Genomic DNA, 22755 nt, shown 5'->3' on the forward strand with positions numbered 1-22755 from the left:
TTCCAAATCCGCCTCAAAATCTTCTAGATTTGCCACAGCCACCGGCCTCCACCGTCTACCGGAGCCTTACCCCACCCCAATACTCACACATACTCTGTCGTTCCAAACCTGTACGTTGTTTGCTCCTTCACAAATCAAAGACTAAAGCGTTTTTCTAAATCTGGTCTTTGATTTTTTATACCTATGGACACCAATTGAGGATTCTCTTTCCAACAAGTTAGTTCCTTTCTACCCCCATTTTGTTCCCTTTTTTGAGCAAGGAGGCGTTGTGATGTGTTTGGCAGCAGGTTCGATGGTGGGTTGTTGCCGAGAAGAAAGGGTTGCTGCTTTTGCGGCTGAAGTGGCGGAGATCCCCCACCCCTTCCCCTCCTACCTCCTCCCCTATCTCCTCCTCCCTTGACGCCTCTTTCTCCCCCAAGTTCGCATCTTTAAGAAGGTCAATGTTATTTTCATGGACAAAGTTTGCATCTTTTAGGCATAACTTTAAAGAATTGTGCATCTATGCCACATGCCCACATCTCAGATTCAAACAAGATCTGGAAATCTAGGATGATGATTGTGGAAGGAGCAAGGAGGAAAAAATTGAGAAAATAAAGTTATTTTTGTCTAATCTATGAAAAAATGAAACGGAAGCACTGTGAAACTGACACACGATAGATGCAGCCCATTAACATAGGGAAATGTGAACACATTTACATGCACTGATGCACCTATACTTCTGCACAAGCTCAAGAGTCAAAAATACCCAAAGAAATATCAATCTCAAGAATACCCTAAACTCTAGCACCAGGAAACAATCTAAATAGTTTTTTGATGCAGTTTATACAATTTATACTATATTCATGTATAGTGCTAAAATGCTCACTCATTACATTCATAATTAACATTCTTAAACAAATCATACAAAACAGAACCAACAAAAACAATGAAAAAGAGGAACAACAAGAACTAGAAGAGAATAGATACTGTGTCGGACCAGAAAGACCAAAATATTCCGCTAGTTTGAGAGAGAATTTAAACTTACATACCCTGGATTGGAAGTTCACATAAGATCATAATCTGAAATACAATTGTCTCACACTTGAGCACCATATCTTAAACTTACAATTAATCATCAGTAAAGAGACAGTTCTACAGATTTGAAAATTAAGACAAAGTCCATATCCTTGCATCTAAGCCACCAACTAGTTAAAAGCTAGAAATGAAGAAACTACTTGTAGCTACCAAGTCTAGTTTGTTATTCTTCAAAGAAAAGTTCACAAGTTGGAGACCGCCTCGTGCATGACGATATTTTTTTAAGATTCTCATGCTTTTCCTCTTGTTTAATGTAAGGGTAGCTGCATATTGTCATGCTCTTCAAAACTCTTCCATTCTGCATAATATATCTTGCCAACTGAAACTCAACTTCGGTGCCTTTATAACTACTTAGAATGCAACTTCTAAGGTGTAATAGAATGCATTCAGGAACAGGTTGCGGGCATTGCCAATCTCTTGAGTCGAATTGAAATTGAACAATCTCACACATAAGATCATGTTGCTGTTAACAATTAACACAAAACAAATAATTAAGTGAAGGTGATAACATGTGAACAAATGACATAAAATAGAAATCATGCTAAGCCTCTAAGAAAACCTGATCAATGACAAGATCTTGAAGCTTGGGGAAATACTTGAGCACTTCCACTATGTTAAGCCAGTCCTTCTTACACATTGTATTGTCGAGTTCAAAATGGGTTAAGTTGTGAAACATGGTGAAAGTGGAACGGTTTGTTCTTTCATCACTATGCAGGTCTTGATTATTAATCTGCATGAGTTACAATAACATGATATAAAACATCCAATTTTCATTAAAAATAAAAGATAAAGATAGATAGATATATAGCAGTACCTGGCGTATGGGAAAAAATTGAACTGGTAAGGTTTTATAATTACTACGATCAGGCAAATGGTAAATAAAAGACACACTTGTTGCTATGAAATCCTGAAGAAGTGGACACCGGGAAAGAAGCAAGGCGAGACATTCATACTCTATGAAAAGCAAATCTTGTAGATGCATGGTTTTAAGCAAGGGAAAATCAACAGATGAAAGAGGTTTCAAACTCAACCCATACAACTTGAGAACCACAAGATTTGTGCTACAAGTGAAGAAGATGTCAGGGGGTATGATGGGTGGTGGTAGTGGATGAATCTCGTGGTTGATGAGGCAGATATCAAGGTGTTCAAGTCGGCGTTGCACCGCAAAGTTAACCCACATAGTGACATTGGAAGGGTCCTTAGGGTGCTGAGTAATACCTGCCCATAATCTGATGCGGAATTTGTGGAGAGGTTGGTGTTGATCTCTAGAGAGGATAAATGCATAGACAGATTGAATAAAGCGAGCATCCACCTCTTTGTTTCCGTAAATGTAGTCAAAGTCCAAAGTAGGGACTGAACGCCACAGCGGCCTCCACCGCTTGGAGAGAAAGCTTGTGGCAACTGCTTCATCGGTGGGCAGAAAAGAGAGGATGTGGCACAGGATGGGGTCCGGTAAGATGCTGAGCCTATCGTCCATTTTAGATGAAAGCAACTTCACAAATCACTGCAACTTCTTCAGCTTCTTCTTCAGAAACGCAGAGCTCAGTGGCACAGTTTTGAGAAGTTCGTGCGCTTGATATTGGGGACTCGGGGTGATAAACTCATAAATCCTAAAAACGTGTTTGAGAAGTTATCAGCGATACAGCTACTCATGACCATTGAGTGATTGCTGCTGTTGTGTAGACAGCTCGACTGTCCGCAGCCAAAAAGAAGACACTATTTTTGAAATATTCACAGAGAACTAGGTATATAGGTAGGACATGACGTTATGAAAGAGATGAGGGTCTTCGAAAATATTGAAAAGGATTTCTTGAATTTTTCGAATTCCAATGTAGTGATAAATTTCTTTACATTGCCCATTGAGTGATTACCTTTTTTTTTTTATATCAGGTTACTAGATTATCTTGTGCAGAATCACTGGTGGAGCCAAAATTTGTGGGGTCTGGACAAAGTTAAACGTAAGTTTAACTGCTCACACATGGCGTCTGATTTTAGGTTTTAAATTATGGTTATTTGCAGGTGTTGCGGTTGCGGGGATTACATTGTTGCAGTGTGAATAGCCTGTTGCAATGACAAATATGTCACATTCTCAATTAAATATCTAACCCAAACATATAGGTACTATCAGGTTCGTCATATGTTCCGGGACGTGGTACGAGTACGCAATTTATAAAGTATTCGGTACAAAGAAGGTATACAAAGTCAGTTGTACATATAAGACCAAATACAATGATTTGTTGAGAGGGGGGTTGAATTTTGTTGAGGGTGTGTAGTGGTTGGTTGAGGTTTGTTAAAGATGAGGTGGAAGAGAGAAGTGTTGAGAGAAGTCAACAATGTTGAGAGAGGAATCGGCTGCCACGTGGCGGTCTCAGATTGGGGCAGCCAGGCGCGTGCTCTCCACGCGCAGACAAGGCGCGTGAGAGACTGCTGAGGAGAGAGAAAATCTGGAGGGGAATCCTGCACATGACACGTGGCTGGCTTTGATTGGGTCGTTCGATTTTTATCATCTTTATCTTTTGAACTCAATTATTTTATCGAAAAAAAATTTAATGGATATTTTTTTAACCAAAATTCATGATTTTTTTCTCTATAAATAGAGATTTGGTTCGTTTGACACAGAAAAAAAAAATCCAAGTTTTTCACCATCTTATTATCTTTCTCACCATCTGATTATCTTTCTATTAGCCTTTGTTTTGAAATGGATTCCAACAATTACCATTTCAAAACCCAGAATTCTTCTAACTACCCATTTAACTACCAAAATCCCAACAATTATCAAGATCCAAATCAATTTTCCAACCAATGTCCTCAAAATCCCAACAATTATCAAGATCCAAATCAATTTTCCAACCAACGTCCTCAAAACATACATAATTTTGGTTTTGCACCAAATTTCAACCAGTCATCCTATGGATCTTATGGATCTATGAGATATCCATCTCAAACACTCCGTTTAGTGGTTATATGCCAATGGTGAATGGAAATTTTTCGAGTGTTGATGCACCTGAATTTCCCAAATTTTCAACACAAATAACTCTTGGTGGCATGACAGCTGCTAATGAAGTCACTCCAAATCAAGATGATTCAACTCCTAAGAGCAAGAAAACCCCGTCACCAGCATGAAACACTACACAAAATTTGGTGCTAATTAGTGGGTGGATTAAATATGGAACAAGCAGTGTTGTCGGGAAAAACTAGAAAGGAGAAACATTTTGGAGAGATATTGCTGAGTATTGTAATGAGCATTGCTCATTTGATCCTCCGCGCGTTGGAGTTGCATGTCGAAACCGTTGGAATTATATGAACAAAATACTAGGTAAATGGATTGGCGCTTATGATGGCGCTAAGCGTAAGCAAAGAAGCGGTTGGTCGGAGAATGATGTTTTGGCAAAAGCGCAGGAATTATTCGCAAGTGGGAAGAATGTTCAATTTACTTTAATGGAAGAATGACACGCTCTACGTGATCAACCACGTTTTTGTAGTCAAGTAGGAGGAAATGGTGGCTCAGGAAGTAGTGGATCTAAGAGATCTCACGAGAGTGATGCATGTGGCTCAAACTCTATAGGATCAATTCCTCGTCCAATGCGTAGGGAGGCAGCTAAAAAAAAGAGTAAAAAGAAAAGTAGAGAAACTGCCTTGGAGGAGGTGGACAAAGATTGAGCTGAATTCAAACAATTCAAGGAGAAATAGCTTGAACATTGGAGAAGATAGCATCGGTGCAACAAGAGACTAACTAATTGATAAAAGACAAGACTCATACTAAGAAAATCAATTTGTATTTAAAGCTAAGTTCCGAATAGCATCTCGATCACCGTAAGAAAGAGTTGTTGATGAAGTTGTCCCAAGAGCTATTTGGAAATTAATTTCAATCGAGTATTTGTCTGTATTCGGTCAAACTTGTCAGTGGTGTCAAGTCTGTAGTGTTTGCTTTAATAATTTGTCAGTGGTGTCAAATCTGTAGTGTATGCTTTAATAATTTGTCAGTGGTGTCAAATCTGTAGTGTTTGCTTTAATAATTTGTTAGTGGTGTCAAGTCAATAGTGTTTGGCTTTAATGTATGGGTAATTTGTTTGAATATACCACTCAATTCGAATCTAGTATTTTTCCGATAATAAACTCTAGTTGATAACTTATTTCAAATCCGCCAGTGGTGTCAAGTCTGTAGTGTTTGCTTTAATAATTTGTCAGTGGTGTCAAGTCAGCAGTGGTTGGCTTTAATGTATGGGTAACTGTGTTTGAATATATACCACTCAATTTGAATATAGTTCTTTTTGGTATAATTAACTCTAGTTGATAACTTATTTCAAATCCGCCAGTGGTGTCAAGTTTGTAGTGTTTGCTTTAATAATTTGTCAATGGTGTCAAGTCAGTAGTGTTTGGCTTTAATGTATGGGTAACTATGTTTGAATATGTACCACTCAATTCGAATCTAGTCCTTTTCCGATAATTAACTCTAGTTGATAACTTATTTCAAATCCGCCAGTGGTGTCAAGTCTGTAGTGTTTGCTTTAATAATTTGTCAGTGGTGTCAAGTCAGTAGTGTTTGGCTTTAATGTATGGGTAACTGTGTTTGAATATGTACCACTCAATTCGAATCTAGTCATTTTCCGATAATTAACTCTAGTTGATAACTTATTTCAAATCCGCCAGTGGTGTCAAGTCTGTAGTGTTTGCTTTAATAATTTATTAGTGGTGTCAAGTTAGTAGTGTTTGGCTTTAATGTATGGGTAACTGTGTTTGAATATGTACCACTCAATTCGAATCTAGTCATTTTCCGATAATTAACTCTAGTTGATAACTTACTTCGAATCCGCCAGTGTCCACCATTCAATGTACTTATATATATGGACTCATAGATCCATTGATGTGCCAATATCTCAAATCTCTTCCAATCTACTTCAAATTTCACAACAAATGGATCCATCAGAAAATCCATTTGATCTCGCAACATACGTTCAAAATTGTGAAATTGAAGAAACTTATATAGTCAACCGATTTAGAGAGCGTCGAAACAAAATATTGGAAGATAGTGCACCTCGTAGTAGAAAATATCTCAGTAGAGATCATGCAGCGGCAAACCAAAGGCTAATTGACGACTACTTTGCCAATGAGCCTACATATGACGATGCAATGTTTCGTCGTCGGTACCGGATGCAAAAACATGTTTTCCTTCGAATCGTTGGGGACCTTTCAAGTAGTGATAACTACTTCACCCAGCGAGTTGATGCAGTCAATAAAGAAGGTATATCACCCTTAGCAAAATGTACCACAATAATGCGAATGTTAGCATATGGTGTGGAAGCAGATGCGGTCGATGAGTACATCAAAATAGGAGGTACTACAACATTGGAGTGTTTACGTAGATTCTGTAAAGGAATCATACGATTGTATGAGCAAGAGTACCTGAGAGCACCAACCCAAGATGACCTGCAAAGAATGCTACATGTTAGTGAAATGCGGGGGTTCCCAGGCATGATCAGGAGTATTGATTGCATTCACTGGGAGTGGAAAAATTGTCCTAAAGCATGGGAAGGTCAATTTACTAGAGGGGATAAGGGAACCGCAACAGTTATTCTTGAAGCAGTTGCATCTCATGATCTATGGATCTAGCATGCCTTTTTTAGATGTCCGGGAACGTTGAACGACATAAACGTTCTAGATCGGTCACCAGTGTTTGATGACGTTGAACAGGGAAAAACTCCAACTGTGAATTTCTTTGTGAATCAACGTCCCTATAATATGGCATACTATCTAGTTGATGGTATCTACCCTTCTTATCCAACTTTCGTCAAATCGATTAGACTTCCTCAAAGTGAACCCGATAAGTTATTTGCAAAATATCAAGAGGGGTGTCGGAAGGACATCGAACGTGCATTTGAAGTGCTTCAAGCTCGTTTTAAAATCATTCGTGACCCAGCTCGCTTGTGGGACATAGCTGATTTGGGTATCATTATGAGGTCATGCATCATATTACATAATATGATTGTTGAGGATGAACGAGATACATATTCTCAACGTTGGACCGATTTTGAGCAATCTGGGGAAAGTAGATCTAATACACCGCAACCATACTCGATCGAGGTGTTACCCGCTTTTGCAAATCATGTGCGTGCTAGATCCGAGTTGCGTGATCCAAATGTTCATCACAAACTGCAAGCAGATCTAGTGAAGCACATATGGACAAAGTTTGGAATGTTTAGTGATTGAATATGATTTGTATCGTATTAATTACGTTATTTGTGTGTTGTGTGCTTTTTGTTTGTTGTCTTGCATTTTAAGTTAAGAAAATAAAAAAAATTATTGTGTGCTTAGTTTGTTATCTTGCATTTTAAGTTAAGAAAATAAAATAAATTATAGTCTATATTTAAAAAAAAACTAAATTGTTAAGTGTTTATTGTTTTAATTTAATTTAAATCGATAACTGTAATTTTATGTAATCATAAAAACAAAAATATAAAATTAAATAAAAATATGAAATAAAAAAGTGGTGGGGTAGGGAGAATGATGGGGTAGGGTGTTGAATGAAAAACCATTGGAGTGGGTAAAAGTTGAATGAGTGTTGAATTAGAGAGAGAAGATGATGTGGAGTGTTGGGAAGAGAAAAAGTGGTGTTGATAGTAAGTAAATTCAACAAAGCATTGTATATGGTCTAATTTGATATAAACTTTACTCATAAACTTTCAAAGACGGTGTGTAGCGGAGGGATGCTATAGTCTTATCACAAATAGTTGAGAAAAGTTGAAATCAATATCACATTTTAATAATATTAAATATATTATATCTTATCAAAAGTTAAAAATGTGATAAGAATGGAGCAGATTAGTAAAAGGCTTACAAAGAAAAGCATATACCCATCAATTCATCATCACGTTCTAGAAAGTGACACTCTTCTCTTTCATTAGCATCTTCTTCTCTTACAAACAGGGACAGAGCTTGAGCCAAAATATTGAGGTAGGCATAAACATAAATAGAATGGTGGTTTAGAGTATGGTTTGCTCCTAATTTCCTTTCTATCATTATACCTATAATATTCGTACTACACACAAAAAAATTTAAACATTCCTTCTCATAATATGTAATATCATATTTTTAAGAACACACACCCACACAATGCATCTTTTTTTTTATTGTGCATATAAATTTTTGTCAATTTTTTTTCTCCGTATATGTATGCCGTTCACTCACAAAATGTATGTATAATGATGGCTGGGCCTTGTTCCACTAAAAAAAAATATCAATTGTTTGCTTGGGTCCAAGCCTTGAAGTACGCTACTGGGCCGTAAAAATAGCCGAGGGCCTTAACTTTTTTCTTTAAAACATTTCAAAACCCTATATACTTTGTCTTATCCTTTTTCTTACTCCATCTTCTCCTGCGCCGTGCATCTTCTCCCAGCCTACTCTTCCTGTTTCCTGCCACTTCTGAAAATTCACCCACAGCACAAATATCTCCCCATGGCTCTTATTCCTGGCGCTCTCTCCCCACGGCTCTTCTGAAAATTTTGCCCTTTTTTTTCTGGAGCCCAAAATTTGATATGAGCCAAAGAAAAAAAATAAAAAATTGGCCAGAGCATGGGCACAGGCCTAGGGTGGCCAGGCGGTGCATCCACCTCTATGCAGTATGTTGATTGTTGGGGAAGAAAAATTATTTTTGTGCAGTGTGCATTTTTTAAGAGGTAACCATAATGTGCACCATTTTTATACTCTGTTTGGTAGGAGAAAAGTGGAGAATAAATCGAAGGAAGTGAGAGGTAGGTCACAACACCCTCGTTTGGTTGGAGAAGAGAGGGAAGAGAGATGATTAAATCACATGGGCCCTACCACTTTTGGTGGTTTCCTTGATTTGTGAAGAGATGAGAAATGAAGAATTCTCTTTTATTCTTTTTACTCTTTCTACCTTTATCTTCTCTAACGTTCTTCTTCTAAGTTCTTCCTTGTTTTCTGGTATGAGTCAATCTCGCCCATGTGCCATGTATCCTTAGCACTGGCGTCGACGTACCTTTTGACGACTGAGAGTTAGTCATCGACGAGTATTTGTCAACTAGTCGATCAATCTTCCTATCACCATCTTCAACACATCGTACGATCCCACCCATCTTCTGACGACCCAACTAGCAGCGCGTTCCGCAATCCGACGACCTACTCCCACGGATTGCACTTCATTCTTTCATCCCTTTAGTAGTTGTTAAACGATTAGCTAACATCTCTTTATTTATCTTGTCATATTGTGTCTTTACTCTTTTTTTTTCGAAAGTAAAAATATATTGATATAAGATGGAGGAGATAGAGCAAGATATACACCCCCTCAAAGGGACCACAAAAAAAAAACACTACACAAAAGCCTATACCTAGAGATGGAAAAAAACCGCCTGGAAGACCAAAAAAACCGCCCCAAAGCCAACAACAAACCCAAACAGACCACAAAGTCTAACAAATCCGCAAAACCTGCAAAAAACCCCGCAAAATCTGCAAAAAGCCCACAAAAAATCCCACCTAACCCAGCAAGAAACCATAAAACAAAAAAAATACCAGCAAGCTAATGAGGCCTACGATCCACAATTTGAGCCGCAATTGCATTGGTGGCAGCGACATCAGTGCAATCGAAAGACAAGCCAAGATGCTTACCAACTAAGACAACACTTCTCGCACGAGTCATGACGCCGCAAGGATTTGAAAATTCTGAGGGTAGAACCATCAGCTCTTTGCCTTCTGTCACCTCCGCACCGCCCGCCAAAGATGCCGAACGAACCAGATGAGGATCTGTCTTCTCTAAACCCTTAACCCCAGCCTTCTTGGGTCTGCCCCTTGGCCTGGAAGCTTTCACAGTCTCAATGGGTAGAGAAGGATCAGCAAAAGGGGGGAGGTAAAAAGGAAAAGTTGTCTCCCGAATCCTCCTTGCAAGGAGAACCGAGACCAGCGACATCAACACTCACCTCCACCCCAAGACCTTCGCCCTCTCCAATCACCCTAACCATGTAAGAACCGAGAAATAGAGGGTCAATCTCAGGGAAAAGGAAAGCGTCGGGAAACCTTTCACCCAACAAGCACCCCTTTTCGAGCCCTTGACCCATCTCTTCTTCAACAAGAACCTTACCTCTAACGCTGGAGATAGAAGCCATCTACGAAGGAGAACCATTGTTGTGAGCGCATCAAAAAACAGAGGCCTTCACTAAGTCCCTGGGGAACCTGGCCGGAGACATCGCGAGGGTCACCCCACCCACCTTGAGACCATCAATCGCACAGGTAGTAGAAGAGGCATGCTCCACTGAGAGAAAACTGATGAAACCGAACCGAAAACGCCTCCCAATCTAGCGGTTTCGTTGAACAAAAACCCTCAAGATGCTTCCAAACAGCAAGAAAAGACCCCAAATGTGATGGTAGTTGATCGACTCTTCAATACCGTCGACGAAGAGAGTAGAAACGCTGCTCCCTGACCCATGATTGCTCGGAAACAAAACCCCCTTCTCGCACCCAGTTCCCCCTTTTTCCAACTCGGCACAATCATCATCTAGGGCCAGTAACGAACTGCCCCAGACCTCCTCCGGTTCATCCTCTTCCACCTCTCCAACTTCCGCCACCAGGCCTTGCCCCCTTCCGCCTCTAGCCGCCGCATGGTCTGCTTGGGTTGGAGAAACCCTAGCAGAGCTAGAAATGTCTTTTTCAATGATTCAAACCCTGTTGAGCGTTTTTCTATTTTTAATTGTTGGCGTGTCTTTAGTCTTTTGTGTATCGGATTAGGAGGAAAAATGTACTTTATCTTATTTGTAGATGAATTCAGTAGAATGATCTGGATTTATGTGATAAAATTGAAGAGTGAAGCATTTGAGATATTTTTGGAATTTAAAGTTGTTGTTGAAACTCGAAAGAGAAGGTGGCAAACTGAAAAAAATGTTGAGAACTGATGGTGGTTGTGAACAAACTTCTACTGAGTTTGAGTCATTCTGCAAGAAGTGTAGAATTAGACATGAAGTCACTGCACCATACACTCCACAATGTAACATCTCGACTTTCGGGTGCCACAATAGTAACATGCCCTAAAACTATATGCGGAAAATGCAAGTAATTGTTTTTCATTTTCTTTTCCTTTTTAAAACAAAGCATGCAATACCTGTGGTGCATGACATAACATAATATATGATCAAACCCCAAAGTGCTAGAGTAAGCCCGAAGGCAAAAGATACAAGTTCAGTAACCAAAGTGAAGTGGAACTAATGCAGTTATAAATACAAGATCCTGAAGTGTGGGAGAGTCAGCCGAAAACGGCCTTCTCCAGACCTCCTAATGTCTGACTACTCCTTGTGATTCCCATACAGAGAACCACACAAAAAGTAATGTATCAGGGACCTACCCTGCCCCAAAAGTACAGACATGACTAGTTTAAGCTATGACAATAACACTCAAAATCAGAAGACTCTAATCATTCTGGGTCCTCGTCGTAAGGCTCAGTAGTAATCATTCCGTTCCGGATCCTCCCCGAGCGACGAATCATCTCGAACCTGCTGTCGGTCATCTGACAGTTTGCCGACCGCCCAAACACAAACAACACAAACAAGGCAATGCGCGAGGGTCAACTCATAGAATTAGTATAGATAATACAGACAACATATAAAGTACAAGGGAATATATACATATGTTCAATAGGTCTTATCATAGCATACAAATATCATATCCTCAAGTTGCATTAACAATATACATTAATCATCAATTCATCAACATCAAATCATCAAATAGCATAATGATGTTCATCAACATGAAATCATCAAATCATCAAGTGCATGGTATGAAATGCAATGTCATGCTAAAAAAATGCTCCGGGCAGGCTGGGCACCATCGAGTCAGTCCTAACACAGGTCCTTGTGTTTAACCATTACGCTCGGGTGTTGCTTACTACCTAAATGAAGTCAGATCGGTCATACCCGTAGGTTAGCTACTAAGTCTGCTACTTAAGAACACTCTTGGTGTTCTTATGTGGAAACCTAATCTTTCGATTATTGTGGTTCCACCGAGGTCCGGTGCCCCACCGCATCTACCTCAAACATGAATGAAAGATGCAATATGGTTAGCCAAATAACGTATCGTCCTCACCACGCAAGTTTCTAGCTAAGAATATTGTATCTAAAATACCCTAAGGTAATTGCCGAATTATCGACTGCAAATTCCATCAACGAAAGAGTGTAAACACCCTTGATGACTACTCAAGTCTCTGACTCATCTTTTAGATAGTCAAGCTGCTCTGCGAGCAAAAGAGTATAGCGTACTTAGAAACTTATTAGTTTCCCAGACTTATCCCTTAGGTAGCCTAACATTAAACTGCCCATCAGGGAAAAAGGTGCTAAAGCACACAGGGTTTCCCCGAAACTAGGATCATCGACACTTCTCATATTCCCAAAACTTATTTTCATGCCCTACGCATTGTTCAATAGATTATCAATATTATAAAGTGTTCTAATGATGTTTAGCGGATTATGAATTTCATTCGTAAAACGATTTCTATTCCTTTTGGTCTCTAACTCTATAAGTTCTAAGATTTCCGATAAACCCGTGTAATTCCCTGAGAAGGCCTCGATCTCCTAAAACGTCAAAGTTTCGAACCGGGGTCCGACCTGTTAATCATTCCCTTAAAGGTTCCATCGCTAGCATGGCATAACCTCACGTTTCCCCTCACTGCGACGATTCCACAATATATATAAGTAATTGCACAAATCAGTTAGTACAATCCAACAAAGCATATTCAAAGATATCAACACATCCTATTATTAGCCACTTAGCACATAATAAGCATGTGATTCAATCAACATCAATCATAGCAACAATCAAATCATAAACACATATGTTGGCCGAAGCCCTAGGAAACGGAGACACAAACCTCAAGTTTTAACAACGGCAGAAGCCTCATAAAACATTTTCCAATTCAGCTCAATCAACATCATCACAATCAAATAAGCAAGTTGAAGTTATCGACGCCTAAGTCATTAGCTAGCAAGTAAGTTGCCCTCACCTCTAAATTGTCCAGCTTCACATTGCATCTTCACATGCTTCATCAACAGCTCCCAAGGTTTCCAAAACCAAACATTTGAGCAAAGTTAACATTACTCGGTCAAATATAGTCATAAAAATCTAAACAATTTTAACTAACGTTAGACGAAACTTTAAAAGCTTCAGAGTACGATAATCTAAGACGAAAGGAAGATTTTTCGCGAAAAAAGAATTTCTCCCCTCTTACAATGGTGCTCTCGGTCAGTCACCCCAATTTTAGCGTTTCAGCGCTTTTTCTTCGATCTAATTTAATTCCTAGGTAATCTAAGGTCACAACTAAGGTAAAACAATGCTCGGAAAAATTATCGGAATTGAAATGCAAATAGGGGTATTTGAGTCAAGATTTTAGGCTAAAAAACTCAAAGTTGAAATTTGGAACAAAAATAAAATTAATAGGGCCGTAGAGAATGTCGTTTATTGAAACTAATTCTAAAGGCACAAGGTTATGTCGTGAATTTTTGGTTCAAAAAGCAAACTCACAGAGAAAATATGTTTTTGAACAGTTTTTCAGATCTACGACGACTCAAAGAAAATCCAAGCGCAACGGCGGTGAATATGGAACATAGGATTGGTATAGATGATGATTGAAAGAAGAAATCGAATTAAAAAGATATTTTTGAAAACTGCTCAAAACTTTGAGCACAGAAAGACATTAAGAAAAGCATCAGAGAGTAGAAACATAAGCAAGAAGTAGAAAGGTTACCTTGGCGGAAATCCAACGCAACCGGAATCGGGTCGATCAGATAAGAATTGGCAAAGATCTCTCCGCCTCTCTCTCTCTACACGCGGCCTCTCTCTCTCTCTCTCTAAATGGGGGAAATGAGATATTTTCCCATTTCCCTCCTTTTTACTACGAAGGTGAAAAAAGGAAAAACTAAGGTTTTGCGGATCCGGTCGTCCTGATACTTTCATTTGCTGATAAGAAGTGAATATTTGGCGACAGAGTGCCAAAAATCAAAATGAGGTTCTTTAAATTGAAGAAAACAATTTAAACACAGTATGGATCAAAATACACTAGAAAACTACTTTTTGCAGTTGGCGTCGTATAAAGAAACTTCCTTTTGAAGAAAGATCGCAATCGTCGAAAGAAATGAGGCAACGCGGATGGAAATTTCGTTAAAAGCTCAAAATAGAAAAACTCTTCATTCAGGGTCTTAATTAAAGTCACTGAGAAGATAAAGCCTAGCTTCGACGGACTTCCGTGAAGCCAAACCTATCGTGTGTACAATCCAGAGTTCCGTAGCGAAACACTGGTCATGGGAAAAATACTCGAAGGTTGCTATTTTTCTAAAGATTTTGAATTTCGCTTAAACAGTGCTCTAGGAGTGGAAATAGCCTTTTTCGGACACTCTCAACCTTAGTCGAGTGTGGAAATGACTCGTGCTATCGTCGAAAGAAATGAGGCAGTGCGGATAGAAACTTCGTTAAAAGCTCCGAATAGAAAACCTCTTTCGTCAGAGTCTAAATTAAAGTCCCCGAGAAGATAAAGCCTAGTTTGGACGGACTTCCGGGAAGCCAAACCTATCGCGTGTGCAGTCTAGAGTTCCGTAGCGAAACACTGGTCATGGGAAAAATACCCGAAGGTTCTTATTTTTCTAACGATTTTGAATTTCGCTTAAACAATGCTCTAGGAGTGGAAATAGCTTTTTTCGGGCACTCTCAACCTTAGCCGGGTGCGGAAATGGCTCGTGCTATCACTAATTAAACTGACTACAGTACTATCCTTAGTCATTTCTTGATTTTTTCCTTCATCAAGTCATCCAAATTAGCAAACACTTGTTCGATTTCTTTCAGGATACACCAAAACCTAAGCGTGAATAGGAAATTAATTTATTTAATCTACATCTAAAAACTTGGGTCTTACACACAACACAATGGCCTAGCTGAAAGAACGAATAGGACAATCCTTGGTATGGTTAGGAGCATGATTAAAGAGAAGGATTTACCTCATAAGTTTTGGGGAAAAGTTGTTTCTACTTTAGTATACATGCTGAATAGATGCCATACTAAGAAGCTTGTTGGAAAGGTTCCCATGGAAGTATAGACTAGTAAAAACCAACTATTAGTCATTTTGAAATCTTTGGTTCACTATGTTTTAGGCATGTTCCCGATTAGAAAAGGATTAAGTTGCCAGATAAGAGTGAAATCATGGTGTTCATTGATTATCACCCTATTAGAACATACCAATTATATGATCCATCCAGAAGCAAAGTTCTGATCAGTAGAGATGTGCTTGTTCTGGAAAATGAGCACTGGGACCGGAAAGGAAATGTAACCATCTTGAAGCAGCTTCTGTTAGAAATGTTTGAAGAAACAATTAATATATATTGGCACTTTTAGTGATGTTCAATCTCAAAAATCACAGAGGGTAAGGAATATCTGTAAGATTTGGCGATTATAAGATAACAAGGATGTTCAAGTGATTGATGAAGGTGACTTGATCCATGGAGGTGACTTGATCCATGAAGACGACTTAACACATTTTGCACTAATGGTGGGTTCTAAACCGCTAGATGCTATTGAGGCACTAAAGCATACTGTGTGGAAAAATGCTATGGTTAAAGAACTAAGATTCATGGAGAGAAATCAGACTTGGAAGCTTGTTGACCTACCTCCAGCAAGCACCAAATTAGTGTTAAGTGGGTTTTCAAGAAAAAAGTTCAATCCTGATGGATCAATTGGCAAGAGGCAAGGCTTGTGGAAAGGGATTCTTGTAGAAACCTAGCATAGACTTCACAGCCTCACAGGAGTATTTGCACCAGTGGCAAGGGTTGAAACTATTAGACTAGTTGTGGCGGTAGCATGTTCCAGAGGGTGGCCAATGTTTTAGCTTGATGTTAAATCGACCTTCCTGCATGGACCCCTGGGAGAAGAAGTGTATGTGAGCCAACCACATGGTTTTGTGCAGAAAGGTAAGGAGATCATGGTTTTTCCACTGCAGAAAGCCTTGTATGGCTTGAAACAAGCTCCTAGAGCTTGGAATAGGAGAATTGACTCTTATATGTTCCAGTTGCAATTTTCAAAGTGCACTGTTGAACATGGTGTGTATGTGAATGAATCTCCTAGAAGTGGCTTAGTTATGGTGTGTTTATATGTAGATGACTTGTTAGGCACTAGTTCCAACTTGGCAAAAATTGAGAAATTCAAAAGGAAGCTAGAATCTGAGTTTGAGAAGACAGAATCTAGGGCATTTGATCTATTTTCTTGGCATGGAATTCACATAACTACTACTGGTTAGTTATACATCAGAAGAAATATGTATCATAAATTATGAGAAAATTCAACATGTCAACTAGTAATCCTGCCTCAAGTCCGATTGAAGTTAATGTGAAGCTGGAGAAAGAGGAAGATAGTGAATATGCAGATGAAACTTTGTTCGAGCAGATAGTTGGTTCTTTAAGGTATCTATGCAATGCCAGACCTAACATTTGCTATAGTGTTGGAGTGGTTAGTAGATACATGTGCAATCCTAAGAAGATTCACATGCTTGCTGCCAAGAGGATTTTGAGGTACTTCCAAAGAACTATGGATTATGGCTTACTGTTTCCATTTGGAAAGAATACTATGAAAACTGAGATGGTTTTGACCGGATATGATGATTCAAATTATTGTGGAGATTTGGATGATAGAAAGAGTAAATCGAGGTGCTTGTTTTTGCTCAATGGAGCTCCTATCTCATGGTGTTCCAAGAGGTCTTCCAACCACAAAGCCTGCTAGGATCTTGTAAGTTGTTTGGGTGTTTGTCAAACATTTTAGTGTTTGAACTTAATTTCCACAAATTAAAAATGTCAAGATCAAAATCGCTAGTTTTGAAAGTTAGAAGTCAAAAATCGCACAATCACAATAATTCAGAGACGAAAAGTGCAATAAATAGTTTTAATAGTTTTCTTAACAATTTTTGGGAGAAGTACATCTAAACCTTCTCGGACTTGGTAATTCTCTACTTTATAAATGAATTAATTTTCTGTTTTTAAAATAAAAAGAAAGCGTTCTAGAAGTCATTTCCTGGTTAGTCAACATGGCATTGCAATGTTAGCAAAGCATTTGAGAGCATTCAGAGAGAAGTGGAGAAATTAAAATGTCACACAGGAATGTAAGCAGCATTACATGATCAATTAGAAAACTTAGTGTCATAATCTAAAAGCAAATTAACAACGACTAACCAATGTCCATTTTATACAGACAACACAATATAGAAAGTAGAAACACGATAGAATTGCTGGAGATAGAAATCAAGGAATATGAATGAAGCACAATAAAAAATTTAACCGTACGCCAATGTGCTAAGCAACATAAATGTAAATCAGAGTAAAAATGATTAATAATCCATATCTCCTGGCCTTCAGTATTGTTTTAAGATTATGTAACTACTAGATCATTTGAATTAACTTGCTCAACTATGACAGATCATTAGTAATAAACTCATGGAAAATAAGAATAAAAGTATTTCGGATTCAATAGGCATTTGGAATACTTAAACTAATGCAAACATAGCAATTAGCAAGTTTAAAATTATGCATTGAGGGAATTCTAAAGAATGCAACTAACACCATTGCAAATATGAAAAGGGACTGCACCATCTTGTGTAACAGTAACATGCCAAAAAATAATGGCACCAGTGATTGGAATATATCTTTCTGATTAAAATTTGGCCCTTCTAAAAAGACAAAACAGAGCCTTGCATATAAAGAAAGGAAGCACGGCAAGAAATAAGGTGGTGCAAAAGGAAATCACATTGCAAAAATTTAACCAAGTGCACAGTCAGACATATGATTCACATTTTGACATACAATAACATTGAGAAATGTCTACACATTTACATGCACCTATACTTCTGCACAAGCTCAAGAGTCAAGAATACCCTAAACTCTAGCACCAGCAAACAATCTAAATAGTTTTTTGATGCACTTTATACAATTTATACTATATTCATGTATAATGCTGAAATGCTCACTCATTACATTCATAATTAACATTATAAGTCATAGGTATCTTAAGCAAATCATACAAAACAGAACCAACAAAAACAATGAAAAAGAGGAACAACAAGAACTAGAAGAGAATAAATAGTGTTGGACCAGAAAGACCAAATAATTCTGCTAGTTTGAGAGAGAATATAAACTTAAATACCCTGGATTGGAAGTTCACATAAGATCATAATCTGAAATACAATTGTCTCACACTTGAGCACCATATCTTAAACTTACAATTAATCATCAGTAAAGAGACAGTTCTACAGATTTGAAAATTAAGACAAGGTCCATATCCTTGCATTGCATCTAAGCCACTAACTAGTTAAAAGCTAGAAATGAAGAAACTACTTGTAGCTACCAAGTCTAGTTTGTTATTCTTCAAAGACAAGTTCACAAGTTGCAGACCGCCTCGTGCATGAGGATAATTTTTTTAGATTCTCATGCTTTTCCGCTTGTTTAATGTAAGGGTAACTGCATATTGTCATACTCTTTAAAACTCTTCCATTCTGCATAATATATCTTGCCAACTGAAACTCAACTTCGGTGCCTTTATAACTATTTAGAATGCAACTTCTAAGGTGTAATAGAATGCATTCAGGAACAGGTTGCGGGCATTGCCAATCTCTTAAGTCAAATTGAAATTGAACAATCTCATGCATAAGGCCCTAACAGATAATTAAGTGAAGGTGATATAAGTTATAACATGTGAACAAATGACATAAAAATAAAATAGAAATCATGGTAAGCCTATAAGCAAACCTGATCAATGACAAGATCTTGAAGCTTAGGGAAATACTTGAGCACTTCCACTATGTTAAGCCAGTCCTTATTACACATTGTATTGTCGAGTTCAAAATGGGTTAAATTGTGAAACATGGTGAGAGTGGAACGGTTTGTGCTTTCATCACTATGCAGGACTTGATTATTAATCTGCATGACAATTACATGGTATAAAACATCCAATTTCATTAAAAATAAAAAACAAAGATAGATAGATATATAGCAGTACCTGGCGTATGGGAAAAAATTGAACTGGTAAGGTTTTATAATTACTACGATCAGGCAAATGGTAAATAAAAGATACACTCGTTGCTATGAAATCCTGAAGAAGTGGACACTGGGAAAGAAGCAAGGCGAGACATTCATACTCTATGAAAAGCAAATCTTGTAGATGCATGGTTTTAAGCAAGGGAAAATCAACAGAGGAAAGAGGTTTCAAGCTTAACCCATGCAACTTGAGAACCACAAGATTTTTGCTGCAAGTGAAGAAGATGTCAGGGGGTATGATGGGTGGTGGTAGTGGAAGAATGCGGTGTCTGATGAGGCAGATATCAAGGTGTTCGAGTGGGCGTTGCACCACAAAGTTAAGCCAAACAGTGACATTGGTACGGTCCTTAGGGCGATAACCACAACCTGCCCATAATCGGAGGCGGAATTTGTGGAGAGGTTGGTGTTGATCTCTGGAGAGGATAAATGCATAGACTGACTGAACTACGCGAAAATCCGCCTCTTTGCTATCGAGAATATAGTCGAAGTTGAGAGTGGGTACTGAACGCCATAGAGGCCTCCATCGCTTGGAGAGAACGCTTGTGCCAACTGCTTCATCTGTTGGGAGGAAAGAGAGGATGTGGCACAGGATTGGGTCCGGTAAGATGCTGAGTCTATCTACCATCTTAGATGATGAATGCAAATCCACAAATCACTGCAACTTCTTCAGCTTCTTAATTAGAGAGAAACGCAATGCTCAACCAACTACGATGTCTCAAGTCTGAACCAATTTGAGGAGTTTTGAGTAGTTTGTGGCTTTGTGCGCTTGCTGGTGGGGACTTGGGGGGATAAACTCATAAACCCTAAAAATGTGTTTGATGATGGACAGAGAACTACGTAGGACTATCCAATAAATGCTAAATGACACTACCCAATAACCCCACTACATGCACTACTCCGGTGTTTTATGAACTCCCCTTTATTATTTGCAGAAATATTTTTTTCCCAAAAATAAGATTCGGTTGTTTCAAAACAACTGAATTAGACCATGTCGTGTGGGTAGTGCATGACCAGGTCTTGCTGTGTAGCAGCACTCATGCTGTGTAGCAGCACTCATTTTTTTTGGTACAGCGACTAAAAGAAACAAAAACTAAGGCCTCACAAAGGAGACACCCGCTGCATCCGCAAGGAGAAGCAAACCCAAGGCTGCCACTGGCTGCTCAACCAACACCAAGGCTTCATTCTGACTCGCGCCATGCTTAGCTAGGAAATCTGCGCACGCATTCCCTTCACGCAAAGGTATGATGAAGCTTCGCCATCCAAGTCCTAGAAAGGAGATCCTTAATATCCCAAATCAAAGACGCATATAGATGTCTGGAAGGAGGCACAGACAAAATAAGGTTCACAGCATCTAAAGAGTCAGATTGACACTCAACAACTCGATACCCTCGCTCCCACGCAAGAGTTAAGCCCTGATGGATTCCCAGTAATTCAAGATGAAGAATACACGCATCATCTCGATAGCCAAAGAAACCACCCATCCACTGCCCCTCAGTGCTGCGGAAACAACCACCTAATCCGCCACGACTAGGCACATCCCGGACGCTGCCATCCACATTAAGCACGACACTACCCGGAAGCGTTGGCAACCACTGAACCAATCTAGGCGATCCCTGGTGACCTGTTTCCAGACCTGTAAACGCGCTTACCAACTCCATGGCCAAGCTAGAGATGTTCGAATCAAGGACTCGACAAGGAAGCCACTGATTTTCCATACACCAGGTGTTGCGTCTCCTCCAAATCCACCAAAGAGTAGCCACCGCCGTAGGATCCGAGTTCTGCAACAAGCTACGAAGCCACACCTTGGAATCCATAACCGAGAACACGTTCCCCACCGTATCAAAGCCCAAACGCCTCCAAACGTCCTGAACCCGAGAGCAGTCTCTTAGACAGTGCAGCACTGTCTCATCCCCGGTATTACACAGCCGACACATCGCATCAGGCGACATTCCCCGCCGGAATCTGCACTCATTCGTAGGTAAAGCATTACGACACGCTAACCAGATGACGATAATACACTTAAGCGGAGCTTTGAGACGCCAAATCCAACCCCAACTCGACCCTGAATCCAAGGAGCCATGCCCTAGAATACCTCTGCTCTCTAGAAGCCAGTTATAGCCCGAGCTGGTAGAGTAATTCCCCGAGATGTGGCCCTTCCACCGCACCCCATCACACACACGCGCGTTGAGCCTAGCCGGAAACTGACGGATTAAGCTCCCTACGTGACCCGGAACCTGAGTCCACAGCCGCTCAAGCCTCCAAACCCCATTATCCCAGATATCCCTGATTCGAAGCTCGATATCATGAATATCCACAAATGGGACTAACTGGCACAGCGGAACAGGGGAACACCAGGGACGGTACCAAAGCGAAGACCGGCCATCCCCAACTTGGAACTCAAAACCCGAATGGAATATGTCACGCGTCTTCAAGAAAGCACGCCACACCGGGGACCCTGGTTTAGCCTCAGAAGATAAGAAACACCCTCCTGGAAAATACTTTGCTTTCATCAGACTCACCCACGGTTTCTCACAATCAGACACCAACTGCCACACCTGCTTCCCCAAGAGCGCAACGTTATGATCCCTCGCCTTCCTGAGACCAAGACCCCCACACTTCTTTGGCTGAGCAATCTGATCCCAACCCACCAAGTTTATCCCACGACCATGCCTATCCTTCCACACAAAATTCTTCACCACAACATCCAATCTATCACAAATACCTTGCGGCACCCACACTTGGCTCATGCAATAGGCCGGCATAGCGGACACTACCGAATGCGCAAGGGTTAAGCGCCCCGCTCTATTCAGAAGCTTACTCTTCCAGCTAGCAAGTCTGCCATTTATCCTATCAAAAATATACTCAAAGTCCTTAGCGGTAACCCGACGTTGGAAGATGGGGAAGCCAAGGTACCGACCAATATCCGACGTAAATTGGATACCGGCAATGGCAGCTATACGGTTCTTCTTCTACAAGCTCATGCCATTACAACCCAAAATTTTGGACTTAGCCTCATTCACCTTCATTCCAGAAGCACGACAAAGGGTGTCTAAGAGGGTCTTCAAGAATCTCACTTGATTATTCCTAGCTTTCACAAAGAGGAGAACGTCATCCGCAAAAAATAAATGGGATAATCCTGGACCATTCCGCACAGTACAGATAGGATCCCATCTCCCCTGAAGGACAGCGGAGGATATTGCCGAGCTCAGCCTCTCCATACAAAGGACAAACAGGTAGGGAGACAACGGGTCACCTTGCCTCAGGCCCCTCTTGGCGGCGAAAGTCTCACTACGCTCCCCATTCCAGAGAATAGACAATTGAGAAGCTGACACACACCTCATAATCAAATTAATACAAGCCTCAGGGAAACCAAAAGCCACCAAAGTCGCCTCAAGGAACCGCCAGTCAACCCGGTCATAAGCCTTCTCAAGATCAAGTTTAAAAACCAAATTGCCCCCTTTTTTCCGAGCTTTCCGCTGATGATAGACAATCTCCTGAAGGGCAATCGCATTATCACTAGTGCTCCTCCCTGGGATAAAGCTGCTCTGCATGGGGCTAATGATATCATTAAGAATGGGTCGGATCCTGTTCACCAGAATTTTAGTAATCAACTTGTAGAGGACATTGC

At 39.8% G+C, this 22755-nt stretch overlaps 3 protein-coding genes across 3 annotated transcripts; 2 read left to right on the forward strand and 1 right to left on the reverse strand.

Annotated features, from left to right (window-relative positions):
- Positions 1-5988: 5988 nt before the first annotated feature.
- Positions 5989-7281, forward strand: LOC130736736 (uncharacterized). The gene is made up of 2 exons (XM_057588526.1): positions 5989-6611; positions 6711-7281. The coding sequence occupies exons 1-2, from the start codon at positions 5989-5991 to the stop codon at positions 7279-7281; spliced, it is 1194 nt and encodes a 397-aa protein (XP_057444509.1).
- Positions 7282-16392: 9111 nt separating this feature from the next.
- LOC130736738 (secreted RxLR effector protein 161-like) lies at positions 16393-16824 on the forward strand. The gene has a single exon (XM_057588527.1). It carries the CDS (start codon positions 16393-16395, stop codon positions 16822-16824), a length of 432 nt encoding a protein of 143 aa, XP_057444510.1.
- A 1405-nt stretch (positions 16825-18229) lies between these two features.
- On the reverse strand, positions 18230-19752 carry LOC130736739 (putative F-box/FBD/LRR-repeat protein At5g22670). The gene is made up of 3 exons (XM_057588528.1): positions 19090-19752; positions 18840-19010; positions 18230-18238 (listed from the first exon to the last, which is right to left on the reverse strand). The coding sequence occupies exons 1-3, from the start codon at positions 19750-19752 to the stop codon at positions 18230-18232; spliced, it is 843 nt and encodes a 280-aa protein (XP_057444511.1).
- Between the last annotated feature and the right edge of the window lie 3003 nt (positions 19753-22755).

The sequence above is a fragment of the Lotus japonicus genome, chromosome 2, assembly GCF_012489685.1.
Source record: "Lotus japonicus ecotype B-129 chromosome 2, LjGifu_v1.2".
Classification (NCBI taxonomy): Eukaryota; Viridiplantae; Streptophyta; class Magnoliopsida; order Fabales; family Fabaceae; genus Lotus; species Lotus japonicus.